This window comes from Osmerus mordax, chromosome 27 (assembly GCF_038355195.1).
Source record: "Osmerus mordax isolate fOsmMor3 chromosome 27, fOsmMor3.pri, whole genome shotgun sequence".
In the NCBI taxonomy this organism is placed as follows: domain Eukaryota; kingdom Metazoa; phylum Chordata; class Actinopteri; order Osmeriformes; family Osmeridae; genus Osmerus; species Osmerus mordax.
Genome location: NC_090076.1, coordinates 6,441,968 through 6,460,721, shown reverse-complemented (window position 1 = coordinate 6,460,721; position 18,754 = coordinate 6,441,968). Strand labels below are relative to the sequence as shown.

Below are 18,754 nucleotides of genomic sequence, written 5' to 3'. Positions count from 1 at the left end.
GGGTAGCCAAACATGAGTATCAAAATCTAGACGTAAATAGAAATAATTTAGTATGTATGTATGGCCTAAACCAGGGGTCCCCAAACTTTCAAAGATTTTATTATGATTTTAAATGTATTTATTATGGTAGATTACTTTACTATTTTGTTATGCACCATACATCCCTACATATCAATATAGCCTATTAAAAGAGCATTATTACTATCGTAATGACCTTTTTTCATATTAATTGCTATTGAAATCAAAACAGTTACTTACTTATGCATATTAATCAGTGTGAACAGATTTTTTATTTTATACATTTTTATAAATGTTTTATAATTACATTTATCCTGCAAAAGTTTCCCTTTGTTATTCACAAGTTTGACTGCCCTGTTGTCATATCACTTGACAGCGCATATGTTGTGGTTTGGTTGGCTTGTGTTGGTTTGCTCGATGTCCTTACCATCATCATCATTAGTTGGACAATCAGTGGGTGTCTGATTCTCTTTTTCCACTTCCTCAACATTTTCAACTACCTGCTCATCACTCGAATCACTGTTGTCTGATTCCATGTCAACATCACTTTCTCCATTTTGGATAGCATCAATGACATCATGCACACTGAAGTAAACTCTCCTTGCTGGTGTCATTCTGAAATGGAAATAATAGTTAGTATGCAAATGTTTATTCATGCAATACATTCCACTGAAGGCACACAATACTGTCTGGCTAGCCTAATGTGCTCTCTACTTAACAGTCTAAAAGGAAGATACAACCCCCCAGACCTCTTACATCCCCATATTGCAGAACATTCACACCTGTCCCTGAACAATGCAACATGTGGTCTAAGTCCTAGCGAAAAACAGGAACGTCTGCCTGTCTCACAGACACTTTTGCAGCCGCAGTGTATTACATGCAAAACACTGTCAGGGGCCGAATTTCTGGTCATCCAGGTTACGTGCAAGGTCCCATCCTCTATTTGCCAACCATATCCATCTATGTTGACAAAAAGCAGCTACCTTATTGGTGTAGAACGATCACGTGTCAAACCGTGCCACCAAAATCCTATTACGCTCTGAAGAAACTAGTTCTGCATAAAACATAGACGCATCGACAATCGACCGGAATTTTAGCGACAAACTTTTTTTTGGTATCTAAGCACGACTCGTTCTTTTTTATGAGCTAAAGATTGTGTAGATGCCAGACTGTGGAGCGGGATGAAACGATAATAGGGTTCACCTTGCGGCCTAGCTGGCCACTTCAATGTGAACTCCCCTGCTGGTCATGCAAGTGAATAACACCCCATATCTCTTCACCAGTGTTCTCCCTCTCTTCACTTCGAAAGGACCAAAATAGTCCACGCCGGTGTTGGTAAACGGAGGTAAATCAGGTTGAAGTCTTTCCTTTTGCAAGTCAGACATTTTTTGTTCTCCAACTCGGGCTCTGTGTCGTCTGCACACCACGCATCGCATAAGAATTTTTGTGGCAGCTAAATTTCCATCCATTTCAAGATCAAGTCGCAACAGCAAGTTAAACCAACGTCTTTGTCCGGTCACAAATATGTAAACAAAGCAAAAGCAAACGATTCTTCTCACCCAACGAGGTTCTAACGTGGTCTAGGTATGCTTAACATACCAACAAAAATTGTCTGGTTACATTCCCAAAGGTCCAAACTATCTAACCATGTCGAGTAGTTGTCCAAAACAATGAATTATATCCACACATAGCCACGATCTTGTTGCTTCATTCTGCCATCGCCAATGACATTTTTGCAGTCTCTCACGCACGATTGCTCATAGGAGGAGATGTGCTTCGAATATTTACGATTGTAGAGTGTCAAGATGGCCGCTACACTCTGCCATTTAGATTGACACCTGAATTTCATTGTTAGATCCTGTCCCTACTGGGCCATTCACTACCCATCCAAGTGTTTTCATTGCATGTGGGCCGTCTCCTTCACTGTTGATGATTTGCCAGGGCTCTATTGCTTTGGGTGCATTTGTGCCTATCAGCTAGTCAATGCCTGCATCAATAGTGAACATTTTGACATCTTTAAGATAAGGCCACTTTGTTAGAGACTTCTGGTTGGGCATGTTACTTTTTGTTACAGAAATCTTTGTGTGTATGTCTGGCAGAGTTATGAACCTGTTGTCATGAAGTCCACTTACTTCCAGTCCAGTGATGACATTAGTACACAGTTTTCTCCTGGCCCATTGTGCGCAGCATGATGCTTGATCTTTTCCTTTGTACATTTAGTTGGCCCATTAATCTATATCGGTACAAAAGGCAGCAGAGCTGCCGGGGTCAAGTAACGCATAAGCTTATATAACTGTGCTGCCTTTGTTTGATTTTACCTTTAGAGGTACAATGGACATCAGACACTGTTCTTCACCGGCCCCAGTTTTACTGCGTGTTTTGAGGGACACAAGGCCTGTGTTCTTCACCCTATTGGGTTCCTTGGCTGCCTCCTTATTTGTTTCCTGTTTTTCGGCTCCTTTGTTCTGCTCCACTTGTCCTATGTGCAGTACAGTAGGATGCGCGCCCTCTTGCAAATGCTGGCTGCAGCCCTTGCTCATATGGCCTGTTAAGAGACATGCAAAACAGATACCTCTTTCTTTCAAGAATGTGATCTGGTCAGTGTGACGTTTCTTTTTAAACCAAGAATAGCTTGCCAGTAGATGTTCTCCTGAGCAAAACAGACAGAATGGCCTTTGTTGGACTGGTGACGCGCTATTCCTCTGTTTGGGAGAAGTGGGGATAACATCAATGGCTGCTGCATTGGTTGTGAAGCCCTTGTCATTGAATTTGGATTTCATGGAACTTAAGTGTATGGGCCTTAGACCTTGTGCTTTTGGTGAGGGATCTTGTATATCACCAAAGACAGGATCTGTCAAGATTTTGACTTGTCTTTCGATAAACTCAACTAAGGTTCTGAATGTGGCTCTGCGGTTTGTAGTTTCTTGAAAACTGCATACTTCAACTCTCCATCCCCCTCTCAACTTGTAGGGCAATTTGCTGAATAATAATTTAAATTAGAAGCCAGATTTAACTCATCCATGTAGGCAATTTCATTCATACCATTCAAGCAACCTCTGAGGTACAGAGCATATGATTTCAGGGTTTGGGAATCCTCGGATCGAATTGAGGGCCATGTCAACGCCTTTTTAATGTATGCATTTGAGACTTGATATTCATTTCCAAAGTGCTCTTGGAGCAATTCTTTGGCCCTGGCAAAGCCTATATCTGCATCTAAGAAGAGACATGTCATGACCAGCTCTCTGGACTGACCAGGGGTCTCATTTATAAAACTGTGCGTAGGATTGTTACTAAAAGTGTACGTACGCCCAAAAGCCTAAAATGGCGTACGCACACAAAAATTCAGGTTTATAAAACCGTGCCTACGCACACCTGTAAGCAATGTTCCCTTTATAAATCACAGATTACCCACAAGTGTGCGTACGTGACTCAGCATTGTACCCCGCCCTGAACACGCCCATTATTAACCATAAATAGTCAATGAAAAGCACCTCATGAATGCTAATCTAGTATCTCATCATGACCCTGGCATGCGATTGTTCTTTACGGTGAATCATAGCGCATGACAACTTCTCAGACACTGTTAGCCTATTGGTGGAGCCCGAAAACTCTGAAAATGTGGTGGCCGGTAGATCACCAATTACAAAAACTGTGCGAGTGGCGTCAACTGTGCCAGTGATACCGCGAGTTGAGATACAATTTGAAAACAAAAGCGTTTTGTTATGAACAGTAATCTATTAAAGTCTGGACTGATGACGTGGAGTGTAGCGATTGCACGGGAGCTTAACGACTATTTCCAGTTTTTGACATATGATGATATATGCACAGTATTAAATAAATATATTTAGTTATACACTGTATTCTGCAGTTATTTAAAGGTAGGATATGTGATGTTATCTGCATTCCATGCAGTCGGGCATTTTCCCCTCCTGCACTCCGGTAGTGGACAATATGAAGAATCATGGTCATAATTATGTTACACTATACTATGCTACACCCCTTCACCAAGTTTCATACAAATCGGTCTGGTAGTTTTTTTTGTGTTCACACACATACAGACCGACATTCAAACACACACACAGGAGAGAAAACATACCTTCTGACCTGCAGCGGTTTTGCCTGGGTAGGAGGTCATAAACAGTGGATTTACAGGTGCTTCAAGCTCTTGAGAGTGTAGCACTTGCTTCTGCAATGTTGTTTGGGCTCTTTTATGCCTTGAACATAGCCTGGGTGCCAGCCGAACTTAGCCCCGCCCACGAAAAAATTTGGTCAGGAAGTTGGGTCTGGGGTCGCTCGGTTGGGGAAAAACTATGTCCGAACAAGAGCTGTTTGGACCAATTGAATTGTCAGGGTGGGCTTTATACGATGATGGACAGATGATCAACAGAAACGTAATCAACCACGTCACCAAAAAGCGCTTGGGTTGAATTCGTTTTCAACAAACAACATACTACGTTGCTGTAATTGGTTGTAGGTCTATCAAATTGAGCGAAGAGGCATTTTTTTGAAAGTTCAGTTGAAACACGCCCCATACTCAGACTCATATTCTGACTAGAATTATGAGTATGACAACGTCAGGCTACCTTGAACATGCAGTACCCTACAAAGCTCCGCTACACGTTTAAGACATTTCCGAAGATCATCATGGAGCTGGATGCGGGTGAACTGTCAAGAAAGGCTCATAGCTGGAAAACAAACCTATGCCAGTGAAGAGCCCCATCGTTCTCCCCCCCACCCCTTCTTTCCCTTCTGTTCCAGTATGAGTAGAGAACATGGTACATTGTAGACTCTACATTCCAGGACTGAGTGGTGTTGCAGCCTGGTTTTGTTACAACCAGTACAGTGTTTTAGAGTTGTAATTACAGTACAGCTCTAGACAATTAGAATTTTACTATTCCATGTGTGTATATATGTATGGAGTGAACTAGTGTTGCACAGTAAACCTGTACTAAAAAGAGACACTCCTACATAGCTTCAGTGTTCCTGTGCAGACAGGAGAACCTAGCAGAACGCCATCTCTGTAGCACTCCATCCAGTCCAGAACCCGGGGTCCTGAAGTCTTGACTTTTACGATACTCAAACGATGCGATGTTAATATACCTCTCTGATCTAACGAGTCTGGCTAGCTGTCGTGACCTCTCAGGTGGGCTTTGGCTGCGATGGAGAGTTGGAGAGATGGTTGTTCTGCTAGGTTCTCCTGTCTGCACAGGAACTGCAGCTCTTTTGCAGTGATTTTAAGGAGCCTAATGACAAATCATGGTCATAATTATGTTGGCCCATGCTACAGCCAGCAGACAACCAGATATACAACCAGATATATATGTAGATACATTGTTCAAAAATCTTGGCACATTGTTTTTTTATGGATTTTTTATAGTGTTTAGCAACAGGTAGCCTTAGATTTTCGTTTCTTAACCCTCGTGCTGCCTTCGGGTCACATGACCCAAAGGTTCATAACGAACCATCGTTGTGTTTACCCAATTTTACCCAATACAAAAACAAATTAAAATAATTTTCTTTTAACCTTTGCAATGTGGGGGGTCTGAGACAGCCTAGCTGTTAAAAGAAAATGCTTCACTTTGTCTTTGTATGCGGTAAATCTGTCGCAATACGACGGTGGGTCAGAATGACCCATCAAGATAACACAAGGGTTAATCAAAAAATGACTTGAGTAGTGCAATACATTGACATTTAGCAGACACTCTTATCCAGAGTGACTTACAGAAAGTACAGGGACATTCCCCCGAGGCAAGTAGGGTGAAGTGCCTTGCCCAAAGACACAGTCATTTGGCCAGGAATCAAACCGGCAACCTTCAGATTAATAGTCCGCTTCCCTAACCACTCAGCCATCTGACCCCCCAATACTCAACTCTCTCTTTCTCTTGGCTTCAGATTCCCACAGTGAAGACATGTCTTTATGTATTTTATGGTTTTCTTCATTCCTTATAGTACCGTACCATTAGTAGAATAGAATATCTTTATTGTCATTGTAAAAACAATTTAACTTAGAAAATATATTATTTTTTCTTTTCTTTATGGTGTATGTCTTGCTATTGGGTCTAGAGCCTGTAATAAAGTTTATATATATATGGCATGCTTTTCTTTAAGAGCCGCCAATCTAACTTCTAGCGCAGCCTTCTCCGCTGCTGCGCGACTCAACGCAGAGGAGGTTGAAGAGACCTTTGATCCCCCCATCGTCTGCTTTCCTTGCATGAGTTGCAGAAACACTGTCCTCTGGATTTATGTCCTCTCCATCATCATCCAAATACTCTTCGTGTTCACTTAGCCTTGCATCCACTTCCAACAAGAACGATTTATTAATCTTTCTTTTAGGTTGATACTACAATATATCATCAGATTCGTGTTCCTTTTCCGACAATACATCCTGATACTCCTTACGACTAGCTTTAAATGTACCCAATAAGTTATCATATCGTGCGACGTTTTCCAGAACTTGTTTTACATTTGACGGGACTATCATCAGTTCTTTGATAACGTTCATCTTGCGTGTAAGCAGTCTGAGTTTTATCTTTCTGGAGTTACGCAAATCTTTTGCGGTTTCAATTTCATCCAAATCAGTTTGCACATTTGTGTCTTCTGGCTTACTGGTTTAATCAGCCATTGTGTAACAAAAAAGGGAATAATCTTTGCAAAATTTAAAGAATCGTTTTCCAAAAATCAGTGCTCCGTTGCAATTAGGCTAATCCAGCAAGGCGAAAAATGCGCTCATAAATTAACAAGCAGCGCTTAAACTTTCTTCTTGTAACTTAGTCTGATCAAACTTTTTCATTGCACGGCAGACCGTGTTCATGCTCAGTTTCTCTGCATCACCCACACAATACATGAAAGTACCCGTAGCGAAATAACGCAACACTATGCATACAGTCTGTGGGACTGTGCGCGCACAGCTTTGATGTGTCGCATTGGCAACATACGGCTCAAGAAGCTGGCAAAGATACGTAATTCCCTCTGCTGAGAATCTAAATCTTTCATAAAGATACTCATCAGGGAATTTCTAATAACGGTGATGCCATTATCATCAAGAATTAGTGGGTCTGTGTGGGCTGTGCTTCTATGCCGGTTGATCTCTGATCTCCAACTTAACCTTCTCCCGACCAGGTTAGGCATGAGTTACCACGGCGATTGAACCCAGTAACAATTGATCCACCGTCGTGATACAGAAAACCCTGGGTTGAATACCGACAGTATGTGTGGAGTTTGCCAAACAAAAGGAAAAATATATATTTTTCAGCAGATGGATTGTACAGAAAAGCAGAAGGGCTGTATGCGGGTGCTGGTGACTGGAAGCACAGGCCTGGTGGGCAAGGCAATAGAGCGCGTTGTCAACGAGGAGGAAGGAAGTAAGGAGGCGGAGCAGTGGGTCTTCCTCTCCTCCAAGGATGCCAACCTCATGTGAGGGTTCACCTGGTTTAACTACGCACACTAAAACAAGTTCAACTTGAAAAATCACCTGCTTCAGTACAAACACTACTTTACTGTGTGTGTGTGTGTGTGTGTTTGTGTTTTCCAATTTAGGGACTTCCAGGAGACGCTGGCTGTTTTCCAGAAGCACAAGCCTACCCATGTCATCCACCTGGCTGCCATGGTTGGTGGCCTCTACAAAAACATGAAGGCCAACCTGGACTTTTGGGTAAGAGCCAGGCTGTATCATGCTGACAGCTCACTAGACTGGATTGGTTGTGATTCCTACCTAGGGTTAGGGTTGGGTATCGTTTGGATTTATACGATTCCGATGCCGAACCGGTACTTTTTAAAACGATTCCTAAACCGATTCTTGAAAAACGAAAGTAATCAAAGAAAGGCTCTTTTATTGTTTGGTTTTTTTATGGAAAATTATTTAAATGTAACAATATTAAAATTTTGAAGTAGCGTACTTAAATATATAATAAATAAACCAAAGTCACCTAACACACAACTGCAAAAATTTTACAATAAATAAGTTACACTATTAACAAGTAACAACAAAATAAATGTTGAGTTGGTATGCTAACTAAACCAGCTTCAAACTTCAGCAGTTCTTTTGCAGAAAAATGACCATATTTGCCTTCTCTGGCAAGATACGACACCTCCTGACTTATGGCATGTCCTGCACAGGAGAAAACTCTCAGACAGTGTCGAAGAGGCCTGTACACACAGGTATGAGTTTGAAAGGGTAGACAAATTGGGGAGGCTGTCCCGGGACCAGGGACTGATGTCCGCAAGCTGTCGAACACGGTGCATCCTGCATTCCGCCGCATGTTTCAATCAATTCGACGTGCTTCCTGCTTCACACGTAATCGTTTTGAAACATTTGTTGCATTTTGCGATGTCGGAATCCTTGGCTGTGAAATGGCCTACAGCCACACTTTCGACCGCTTCGCTTTAGGCATTTTAAATGCACTAGAAGGATACGGAAACGATAGACTAGCAGGGCAAGTGTAATATGTTTACTAGCGATCACGTGCAGTGAATGGTTAATTTGCTTTAACGTCCGTTTTGGTGAGCCCAAAGGGAAAATATGGCATTTTGAAAGTAGCCTACATTTACGGTAGCTAATTAAACGGTAGACTACAGAGAAAGTGTGATAGATTACGTCCGTTTCGGAGCAACAGAGGGAAAATATTTCAGTCGACACATTAAGTGGAACCGAAATGAGGAACCGAAATGTGCGTTCTAATCCGGTCCGATTCCTACCGGATGCGTAGGAACCGATTCCACTATGGATTTATTTTATTTTTTTCTTGTCGCAAAATGCAACAAATGTTTCAAAACGATGATGTGCAAAGGGGGAAGCACCTCGAATTGATTGAAACATGCGGCGACACACGGGATACTTACATTTAGTCATTTTAGCAGACGCTCTTATCCAGAGCGACTTACAGTAAGTACAGGGACAGTACTTCTTAAAGAAGAGGGATGCACCGTGTTCGACAGCTTGCGGACATCTATATATCCATATACAGTACTGTGCAAAATTCTTAGGCACAATGTATAAAAAAAAAGTTAAGGAAAAATGCTTTAAGAAATAATTAAATGTAAAAATTGAACAAAAGTTTAGCAAAATTGCACTTTTATACTGCTGCACGAATAAAAAAATTATATTACATATATTTCTTTGATTAAACGTTGCATTAAAATCTGATACACTTAAACGAAAAAATGCAGCAATAGGGATGCTCCGATCTGATCGGCGCCGATCCATATCTGCCGATATTCCCATTATCGGTTTTGATCGACGTTCTCAAAACGGCCGATCAAACATGGCCGATCAGATGACATAAAATCTGTGAGAACTACTATCAGAGACGTTTCAATAAAACTAACGTTAGATAGGCATTTCAGGCCGCCAATGGTAAGAAATGATTCTTTAACCTTTAGATGCGTGAGTTCTAAATATTTCCGACGCTTCCACCAGAGTTTGTTTTCCAAAACGGAAGCTAGCTAGCTTTAGTTAGCTTCCGTTACCTAGCAACCTAGCATAATACTCGTAGCAATGCTACTACCTGCTAGTGTTACTGCTTTTTGGAAGGCCAATAGAGATCTCTTTCCTGCTCTCGCACAAGCAGCACGAGTCTTCCTCTCCGCACCTTGTACAAGTGTAGATAGCGAGCGACTTTTCAGCACAGCAGGACATATTTTAGATAAGAGGAACAGGTTGACTCCTAAAAATGCTGATATGCTTATATTTATCAAGGCAAATCTTCCAGTGATGCTGCTTAATCAGAAGTAAGGTTTGAATCCTCTAGTATGCCCCCTCTCAGAGTGAGTGCGTGCGTGAAGTGAGAGTGAGTAAAGGATGTGAGAGTGAGACACTATACAGTTAGATATACATGTTGTTTTTTTGTTTAATTGCTGACTTCCTGTGCACCTTTTATCTTTATTCTCCAAGACTTATGCACAGTACTGTATAAATATGGTATTTTTTTGCAAAAGAACTGCTAAAGTTTGAAGCTGGTTTAGTTAGCATCCTGTGGCAACCAAGGGGGGATGCCGCTGCCCAAGGTGCTGATCGGAGTGCCTGTGGTGTCTACTGGGACGCTGTCCATGGTGCTGCGCCCCTGGGTTGCCACAATACCAACTCAACATTTGCATTTACATTTAGCAGACGCTCTTAACATAACATTTATTTTGTTGTTACTTGATAAAAGTGTAACTGTTTTTTATTATTAAATTATTGTAGCTGTGTGTTAGGTGACTTAAGTTTACGTATTATATATTTAAGTGGGCTACTTTAAAACGTTCATATATTGTTCAATTTACATTTTCAGAGGAACAATCTCTACATAAACGACAACGTACTGCAGGCAGCCCACGAGGTGGGCGTGGTCAAGGTGGTGTCCTGCCTCTCCACCTGCATCTTCCCTGATAAGACCACATACCCCATCGACGAAACCATGGTAGGAGGCACTGTGTGTGTGTGTGTCACCGTTCCAGGTTATATCCATATGATGGTTATTGAATGGCTTGATGTTTATCTAATTTTCTCATCTCCAGATCCATAACGGGCCTCCTCATCCATCCAACTTTGGGTATTCCTACGCAAAGAGAATGATCGATGTCCACAACTGGTGTGTGGAGAAGTCAGAAGGAATCATTTCATAAATATCTGTTACTGCTGTGTGACCAATCAGATTGCGTGTGTGTGTTTTGCAGTGCGCATGCAGAGAAGTACGGGAGTCGCTACACGGCAGTTATCCCAACGAATGTGTTTGGTCCCCATGACAACTTCAGCATCGAGGATGGTCATGTATTGCCAGGCCTCATACACAAGGCCTTTATAGCACAACGTAAGACACACCCTTGCTCCGTCAACATATTACTTGACCAACCCCTGCTTAAGCTCTATGCCTGCCAACTACTGGATCTTTTATATTGTGCCTCTCCATTGTGTGTTTGTCTTGTTAGAGGAAGGGAGCCCGTTGACAGTGTGGGGCTCAGGCAGTCCCAGAAGGCAGTTCATTTACTCTTTAGATTTGGCCCGTCTTTTTCTGTGGGTTCTGAGAGAATACAAAGAAGTGAACCCAATCATATTATCTGGTGAGTTCTCAACAGGTGGCCGGGGTTATATTTGGATGTATTGTAAACTTTGTATATATTTAACCACACACTGCTGAGTTTTAAGTCTTGCTCCTGCCTGTGTGACACAGTTGATGAGGAGGATGAGCTGTCTATCAAGGAAGCAGCCGAGTCCGTTGTCCAAGCCCTGGGGTTCAAGGGAGAAGTAGTTGTATCCTTTCAATGGAAGAATGTAACATTTCAGTCATATAAACAGTCATACAGACAGGCACACTTAAAACGCGAAATGTTTCTATCAATATTAAAGCTGACTGTTTCATTCTTTAACCATGTTCTCCAGTTTGACACCAGTAAATCAGACGGTCAGTTCAAGAAGACAGCCAGCAATGCCAAACTGCGACGCTACCTGCCCGACGTCAAGTTTACGCCCTTCAATCAAGGTAGGAGCTCTAATATGATGGCAACCCTGGTCCTCAGGGCCCCCCTGTCCTGCATGTTTTAGATGTTTCCCTGCTCCAACTGAATGAGTCGTTATCTAGCTATGCAGAAGCCTGGTAATGACCATTCATTTTGATCAGGTGTGTTTGACCAGGGAAACATCTAAAACATGCAGGACAGGGGGGCCCTGAGGACCAGGGTTGAGAACCACTGAGTCAGACCAATTGAGTCCACATTGAGACCTGTCTTGACTGATGCTAGCACAATCTTTTCTTCTTCCTGTTTTTACAGCTTTGAAGGAGACATGTGACTGGTTTGTAGCCAATTACGACACAGCTCGTAAGTGACGGTGAACACTGCCAAGTTGGGTACTGTAGAAAGGCAGAGCGTATGAGAATTGTCTGTACTGAATGTACTTCACTGTTGATGTGGTCTTGCTCAGGTATCATAACCCCTATCAATGAGCTCTTTAAATTAAAGGCCTTTAAAGATCACCAAGACACTTAATTTTCCTCTGTGTAACAATGTATAGAGAATATACATTAGTCAAGTTTTATGATATACATGCCTTCACTGAGGTTTATTATATTACTGTCTCTATTCTCTAATAGTCATACTGAATGTTTTTCAGTTGTGGGATGTCTATTTTATTAAATTATGGAGCAAGTAAAAATAAAGAAATTTGTTTTACACTGGTGTAGGTGTCTTACAGGGTTACTGCGGGGTCTTGTCTAAAATTTGGAACTTTAAGGCCTAAAAACTGAGATTCATCCGAGGTCTTAAATTTCATATAGTCAGATCTAAAGAAGGTTTTACCCCTCGTTCATTTCCAGAAACGCTGGCCGCATAAAGTTATTACAAAGTAGCAAAAAGTATTGAGTCGCAGCTAACAAAGCGGAGCTATAAAGTCCAGGGTTCCAATTATGGGGGGGGGCTTGGTGGTTTGAACCCCCTAATTAAGACTTGGACCCCCCCAAAAGAGGTAAAAACAATCATTTGTTCAAGAATAACTTCGCTTGTATATATGTCTAATAAATAAAAAACACTTTATTATAATTTTATTTGTCAAACAAAGTCAGATTTTAAGCTTAATGTAACTTATTCACATCTGTGGGTTCAAATGACTGACACTTGGAAATAATTCACAAAAAATGTTAATATCTTACAACACCACACAAGACTCTACATATGCAAACACATGTAAGCAGAAATTATGACATGTAAAATAACAGCTTTAAAATACTCAAACGGTTCAAATATAAAAAGGGTACAAATCTTGGAGGTGTTGGGGTGATGTCAGTCAAGGGCGGATATAGGACGTGTAGCCTCCGTCATGGACATGACAGTAGTCCTGCCCCAGAACTGCCCTGTTTTTACACTGCTTCCCTGTTCTGGTGGTGCCGTTACACAGCTGGCGACAGGACAAGGACCTACTTACATGAACGTCAGAAGAAGGGAAGGTCCCAATTATTGTTTCTGTTCACAATACTGAGTGTTTAAAACGTCAGTCAGGGTGAGGTTTTGAAAGAAAGCACAAACCCGTTGCTGGCCAAGGATTGGTTGGGGCTGGAACTGCGGGATCCATACACTGCCTCAAAACCCCCGCCCAGATTCCTGTGAGGAAAACTTTCTAGGACAGCCTAGAAATGATAACATACAGAATATGTGTTGGTGTCAAGGTATCTGAAGGGTTTTTAACAAAAATAATTTGAAAAGTAATATCTAATATCTAGCACATCCTACAATACAGCCTTTGCATTTGTTTGTTTTCGTCACCATAGACTACTCCCTCACCGCAGAAAAGCTTGGCCGAACCATGAAACGAGGTGTGGATTGGTTGTGTGCAGCCATAACCGGTACAAAGCTGGCCTCTGCCATCTGCTGGCCGCTATACGGTGCTGCAGAGCAAGGGTCACACGAGAATTTCACTCAGGTGCTGAATTAAGGAATTTTAAAACTCAATTAGAAAAAGAATCTTCATTTCTAACATGAAACACATTCTCACCACACATGAAGCTCTCCTGATCTAGGAAGTCTTCTGGCTCCATGACCCCATCCAACTCATCTCTGAGAGGTTGGAAGAGGGAGATGCACGTTACCTCAACTGGTGTAACCGGTTACTAACCGCTCTCCAGGATCTAACAGGGCTGAACAGACTTACTTCTGAGGCGTGGAGCAGGATGGGCCTTTCTGATAGTGAGACTGAGGGGACTCAATCTGCTCTGATTCCAGGATTTTAGTTGTCGGTGGAAAAGGCAAACTGGTTTGCTTTCCTCCAATCCAAGAACAAGCCCTCAACAACTGTGTCACAAACCAATGACCTGGGGGACAAATGACAAACACTCACTTTAGACCATCAAATCCCTGCTGAAATTTAAGCAAATACACCAACACAGGGTTTTAATGGGCGATCTCCCTTCTAAAAAAAGGTACCCAGTGACAGTGTGACCAGTAGCAGGCTGAGGCCCATGAGGTCCAGGTAAGGCTGCCGGTTGACCTCGGCCACGGCGTTGAGGGGCACAGTGAGCAGCAGCATGGCCCGCGTGAAACACGGACAGCGAAGAAACGTCAGCAGGACCGCGCAGAGCAGGAAATACCCAGCATGTACCACACAAGTCCACAGTGCTGCCAGGCTCAGACCTGGGTACACAGGGACAGAAAAATTGTCTTGTACAATGTCTATCAACATTATATACATTTAAATTTATTCATTTAGCAGACGCTTTTATCCAAAGCGACTTCCAAGAGAGAGCTTTACAAAGTGCATAGGTCACTGATCATAACAAGATCAAACAAGAAAAACATCGCGAGTAGCCAAAACATGAAGCACACATTGTGAACAACCAAAGTAAGTGCCAAAGGGAAGAACCATAAGAGCATGTAGTTAAACAAGTTACAATTAAACAACATGAACCGCTATAAGTGCAAGTGTACCTGTGGGGAAAAAAGCAAGCAACAGTAATAATAACTAGAGAGGGTACAATTTCTGGGGAAATTGTAGGGTGTGCTTGCTTGCGTCGGTTGCACAGGGGTCCGTTTTTGAATGACATTTTTACAACTGATATTTCTGTATATGTTATATAAAAATGCATACTTATTATTTATAAAGATTACATAGATTTAAAAGCAATTTTTTTTTGCTGCTCATTTACAACTGAAAATACGAGTGAAGTGTAGAATGAAATAGATGTCTTCTCATTTCCCCTGCAAGAGGCAGCCTCATCGTTGAATCAAAACGAATAAATTTGGCAGACCGGTGTAAAAATTGACCTAATCCTACGATTTAAACGTCCTTTTAAGTTTTTCCCTTCTCGTGATATTTTCAAGCATTTAGCCTACTCATATTGCATTCATTCATGAATAAAGAACCCCCTTTGAAGATTATTCTACGACGTTACCGGCAGTAGAAGATTGAATCGCGATTCAAACAGTACCACCTGCTAACTGAAAATATGCCCCCCAAAACGTAAATAAGCTTGACATTTATTTAGTGGAAAATCGCTCATTCATAAAAAGCTCACTGGTAGCGACCATTGTCAGTAACAACGCAAAATGCGATATAGCCCTGTGTGGAGAAGCTGCCCCGGTAAATTGTACTACTACGGTACAGTACTAGACTACTGCTGTGTTCGTCTTGGTAGCGATTGCGTTGGTTGAATTGGATTTAACGTTCCGTTGTACGGTTTAAGCTGAAATTAATTATTTTCATGAACAGATTGACAACGTTTAGGCTGTGGCAATGAAGTTCAGGTTAGTAGTTAGATAGACTTTTGATTTAAGTAAGGAGAGTGCCGAACATGTTCTGTCGCTGTTTGACTTCCTAAACAGCTATGTAGTGTAGATGTTTTTGTAGTGTGTCTCGCGTAAGCTACAGCGTTGCAGTGAGCTACACTGGTTTGAAACCACAGGTAATGGTAATTTCACCAACAAATCGTTTACTAATGTCAAAATAAATCCTACAACGAAAATGTATATGTGAGGAATGTTTATTTTAACGATTGAAAACAGATAACGCTACATCATAGACCACTGTAGTATGTGTTGCCCGGGCAACACAGGCTAATGTCATGATGCTAATACTTCAGTGAAATAGTAGACTACTGTTTCCGAAAGTAGATGTACTTCCTTAATAATATCAGCTTATATTGTACATTACACATCACAATTGTGTGTCATATCACAAAGTAAAATGAGTAAATAGTTATCACCCTGGCCTCTTTTCTTGTGGCGTTTCTGCAGCTGCCTTGCAGTAAAGCTATAGTTAGCCTAGCTATCCCCCAAATTAACAGATGCGAAACGAATGTTCTGCCAAAGGTAGTCACGCGTGTTTTCATGACGTTAGTGACGTAGTGACGTTAGTAACGTCAGTGACTGTGGCTAGCAAATTAGCCACCGTTAGCTTCACTTTTCGCCACAAAAACTTCAGCCTAAACCATGCAACGGAACGTAAATTCCAATAGAAGCAACTCAATCGCTACCAAGACTAAACTTTTGACACCTACGTTGTCTATGTAGGCCAAATATTGACTGAGTTTTGGGGGGGCAAAAAGAATAATAATAATATATATGTGAGAGAACAAAGGTTGTGCCCTTGCCGAAGGCAAAGCACACCCAATAATATATACCTTAAACGCCGACATTGGTGGAGGTGGACGATGCAGGCAGACAAAGACAAATACTAAATCTTTTAAAAAGTAGCCTCTTCTTTTCCTACTCCTACAACTACTACGAATTTACCTGCCCAGCCAAGGTAGTCCTGGATGGCATGGAGCCTGTCCTCCAGGCGGGTGTGCATGTTGTCTAGGTAATGTAGCATGGCTCCCAACGTGCTGTTCATGCGCTCCAGTTTGCCCATGAGGTCTGCGTAGTACCTGGCCGTCTGGTTCTGGTACAGCAGGAACCCAGACATGCTGCTCTCTGAAGATCCATGGGTCATGGCAAGCAAGAGGAAGTGGACACAATTAGGGAGAATAAATGCTGACATGATACCCTTCTACTTCCTGTACAATGTTATTTTTATTACGATTCACCATCAAATTACATTAGGAATGAAGGGGGTTTTACCTATTTTACTATAGATATCCTGCGCCCGCCCTCTGACCTCTGCGAGGTCATCCAAAATGGCCTTGTGACCCTCCTGCACCTCTGACCCTTGACCTTTCATCTGCTCACTAACATTTTCTAGAAAAAAAGACAGACAATGGACACATTTAGTGATACAGTTTAGATTTTACAGCTAAACAGACAAAACAAAAATACCCAACTGAGATTGTTACTCAAGTCGTTCCTCAAGCCCTTTCAGAAAAACAAGCTGATGAGACCGGGAAGTGAATAAGAGATTGCTACCATCAAACCAAAGTATGCATGTGTATGCCCTTTGCAACAATAACAAGCTGAAACGTCACATTGAATTTGTCAGTGGGCTAAATTATTGTCCAGTCTTCAAACTCCACATAAGTATGTGATTTCCATATTTTTTCGAATTGGGTATGCTCCTCACCCATCCTCTGTGTGATGCCCTTGATGAGCTGAGCTACCAGTTCCTGTCCAGAGGCGATGAGGGCCTTCTCCTGGCCCAGCCGCTCCAGGTTGGAGCTCAGGGAGCTCTCCAGCTCCTCCTGTCCCAGCCACAGGGCCCCTTGCTGGGCCTGAAGGGCGCTGTGGCCCTGCAGCAGCTTATCCAGGGAGGCTGCAGTCAGGTCCCTTAGCTCCAACTGCCCCTCCTTTCCACAAAAGACTCAGATCACTGGTCATGCATCTTGTCTAATACCCCCCCCCCCACACACACACACAAAAAAATAAAATAAACAGGGGACTGACCTTCAAGTCTTTCATGGCATCAAGTTGGCTGGTTGCTGTGGAGATGAGAGCGTTGACCGTGAGCTCGGCCCTGCGACGGAAGTGCTGCTGGCGGGTGGCGTAGCACACGGCGCGCGCTCGGTTGCTGACTATGTGGTACGCATTCCATGTGTCCGCATCCATGTCTGCTGTGCACTGTCTCAAAGACTAACAAGAGAAAACCGGGGTTTTTTTATAACGTTGATACAGTGCAATACAAACGCTGTCGATTGAGTGACAGGAAGTGTGAAAACAAAAAGGGGTTGTGAAATTGATCAGACCGCACCATTTCGTCGGTGCAACGATAGGTCCTGCGCCCCTCCACCTCTGCCTGACAGTTGAAAAGGACCACTCCCAGTTTAGCCAGCTGCTCCTCTGATAGGCTACCACAGGTCGACTTCAACTGAGCAACCACCTAGAAGAGAACAAACAAACTTTTGTTTTACATGTTTTGGAACAATTAATAATGTGCATGTATTTACACATGGATATGCACCCTACATCAAACAAATCACTCCCAAGACTGTGCAAAAGTAGTTCCTACCATGTAATGGCAGCTGTCCAGGGGACTAAGTTCCATCTGCTTGGCCTCAACAAGGAATTTTTCATCTGATACCATCATCTCGAAGGGGGGTGCATCTCCCCCAGGTTGTACTGGAGCTGGTGGAGGAGAGGGAGATGGAGCTGCAGGCCTCTTCATCCAGTCAAAGAAGGCCGTGGATGTGGAACAAGATAGGAGCAAGGCCAGAACAGCATGATGGACCACCACCAGGTGAGCCATCCTTGACGACAAAAACCTAAGAGAAACACCCCCCAAAATGGTGTGCATATAAATGTTAAGGCCCAAAGACGTCAATTTGATTACAACTCCAAGATATACACTTCGTGGTCTATATTAATCGAAAAGAGAATTGTAGCCCAATTTGATAACCCACCACCAAACAATTCACTTTGGCATAATGAATGCAGCGCTCAAAACAGTCGCCATACAAAGCGCGCTTTGCCCGGACATGTTAGTTGGTGAAACAAAGTAATATTTTTAGCTCCACAAAAGCAATGTTTACACATTTGCTACAATAATTATAAATGTTTATGCTTGTGTATGGTGTAGTAGGATGAAGACGAAATATAAGCTACGCGTTTTACATTTTCAAATGTTACATTAATCTAAGTGTAGTAGATAATACTACACATTTAAACCAGTTTAAAGCACGTTACATATATTATTATTGAGCATTGAAATAAAAACGTGATTACCTTACGATTTCTTTGAAAAGTCCTTGGACAGATATAATTTCAGTTTAACTAATGAATGAAATTCTGTGGTTGGGCTTGCACGGCTGGTAAGGATGAAGCTGATGATGAAGCCCTTTAATTAGGCCCCGCCCTGTTTCAAATGACAAGCCTGCAGCCAGTAGGAAAGGCATACAGTGTGGGTCCGTTT

The 18,754-nt window shown here is 42.3% G+C and overlaps 2 protein-coding genes across 4 annotated transcripts in view; one reads left to right on the top strand and one right to left on the bottom strand.

Annotated features, from left to right (window-relative positions):
* Nucleotides 1-12,179, top strand: part of LOC136936693 (GDP-L-fucose synthase-like) — a 39,690-nt gene extending 27,511 nt beyond the window's left edge. For 2 of the 3 annotated variants that reach the window (XM_067230317.1, XM_067230316.1), the window contains exons 2-10: nt 7,274-7,431; nt 7,555-7,669; nt 10,287-10,415; nt 10,513-10,586; nt 10,672-10,805; nt 10,924-11,055; nt 11,166-11,245; nt 11,375-11,474; nt 11,764-12,179. In XM_067230317.1, the coding sequence (XP_067086418.1) occupies nt 7,274-7,431; nt 7,555-7,669; nt 10,287-10,415; nt 10,513-10,586; nt 10,672-10,805; nt 10,924-11,055; nt 11,166-11,245; nt 11,375-11,474; nt 11,764-11,819 (978 nt within the window). In that variant the 3' untranslated portion in view covers nt 11,820-12,179. Of the gene's footprint in view, nt 1-7,270; nt 7,432-7,554; nt 7,670-10,286; nt 10,416-10,512; nt 10,587-10,671; nt 10,806-10,923; nt 11,056-11,165; nt 11,246-11,374; nt 11,475-11,763 lie in introns of all 3 variants that reach the window. The other variant, XM_067230315.1, reaches the window with a different exon arrangement.
* A 372-nt stretch (nt 12,180-12,551) lies between these two features.
* Nucleotides 12,552-18,610, bottom strand: bmb (brambleberry). The gene is made up of 13 exons (XM_067230664.1): nt 18,568-18,610; nt 17,855-18,107; nt 17,597-17,725; nt 17,293-17,478; nt 16,973-17,195; nt 16,537-16,653; nt 16,210-16,389; nt 13,906-14,112; nt 13,634-13,793; nt 13,478-13,539; nt 13,267-13,370; nt 13,012-13,112; nt 12,552-12,902 (listed from the first exon to the last, which is right to left on the bottom strand). The coding sequence occupies exons 2-13, from the start codon at nt 18,089-18,091 to the stop codon at nt 12,773-12,775; spliced, it is 1,836 nt and encodes a 611-aa protein (XP_067086765.1). The 5' UTR covers nt 18,092-18,107; nt 18,568-18,610; the 3' UTR covers nt 12,552-12,772.
* Between the last annotated feature and the right edge of the window lie 144 nt (nt 18,611-18,754).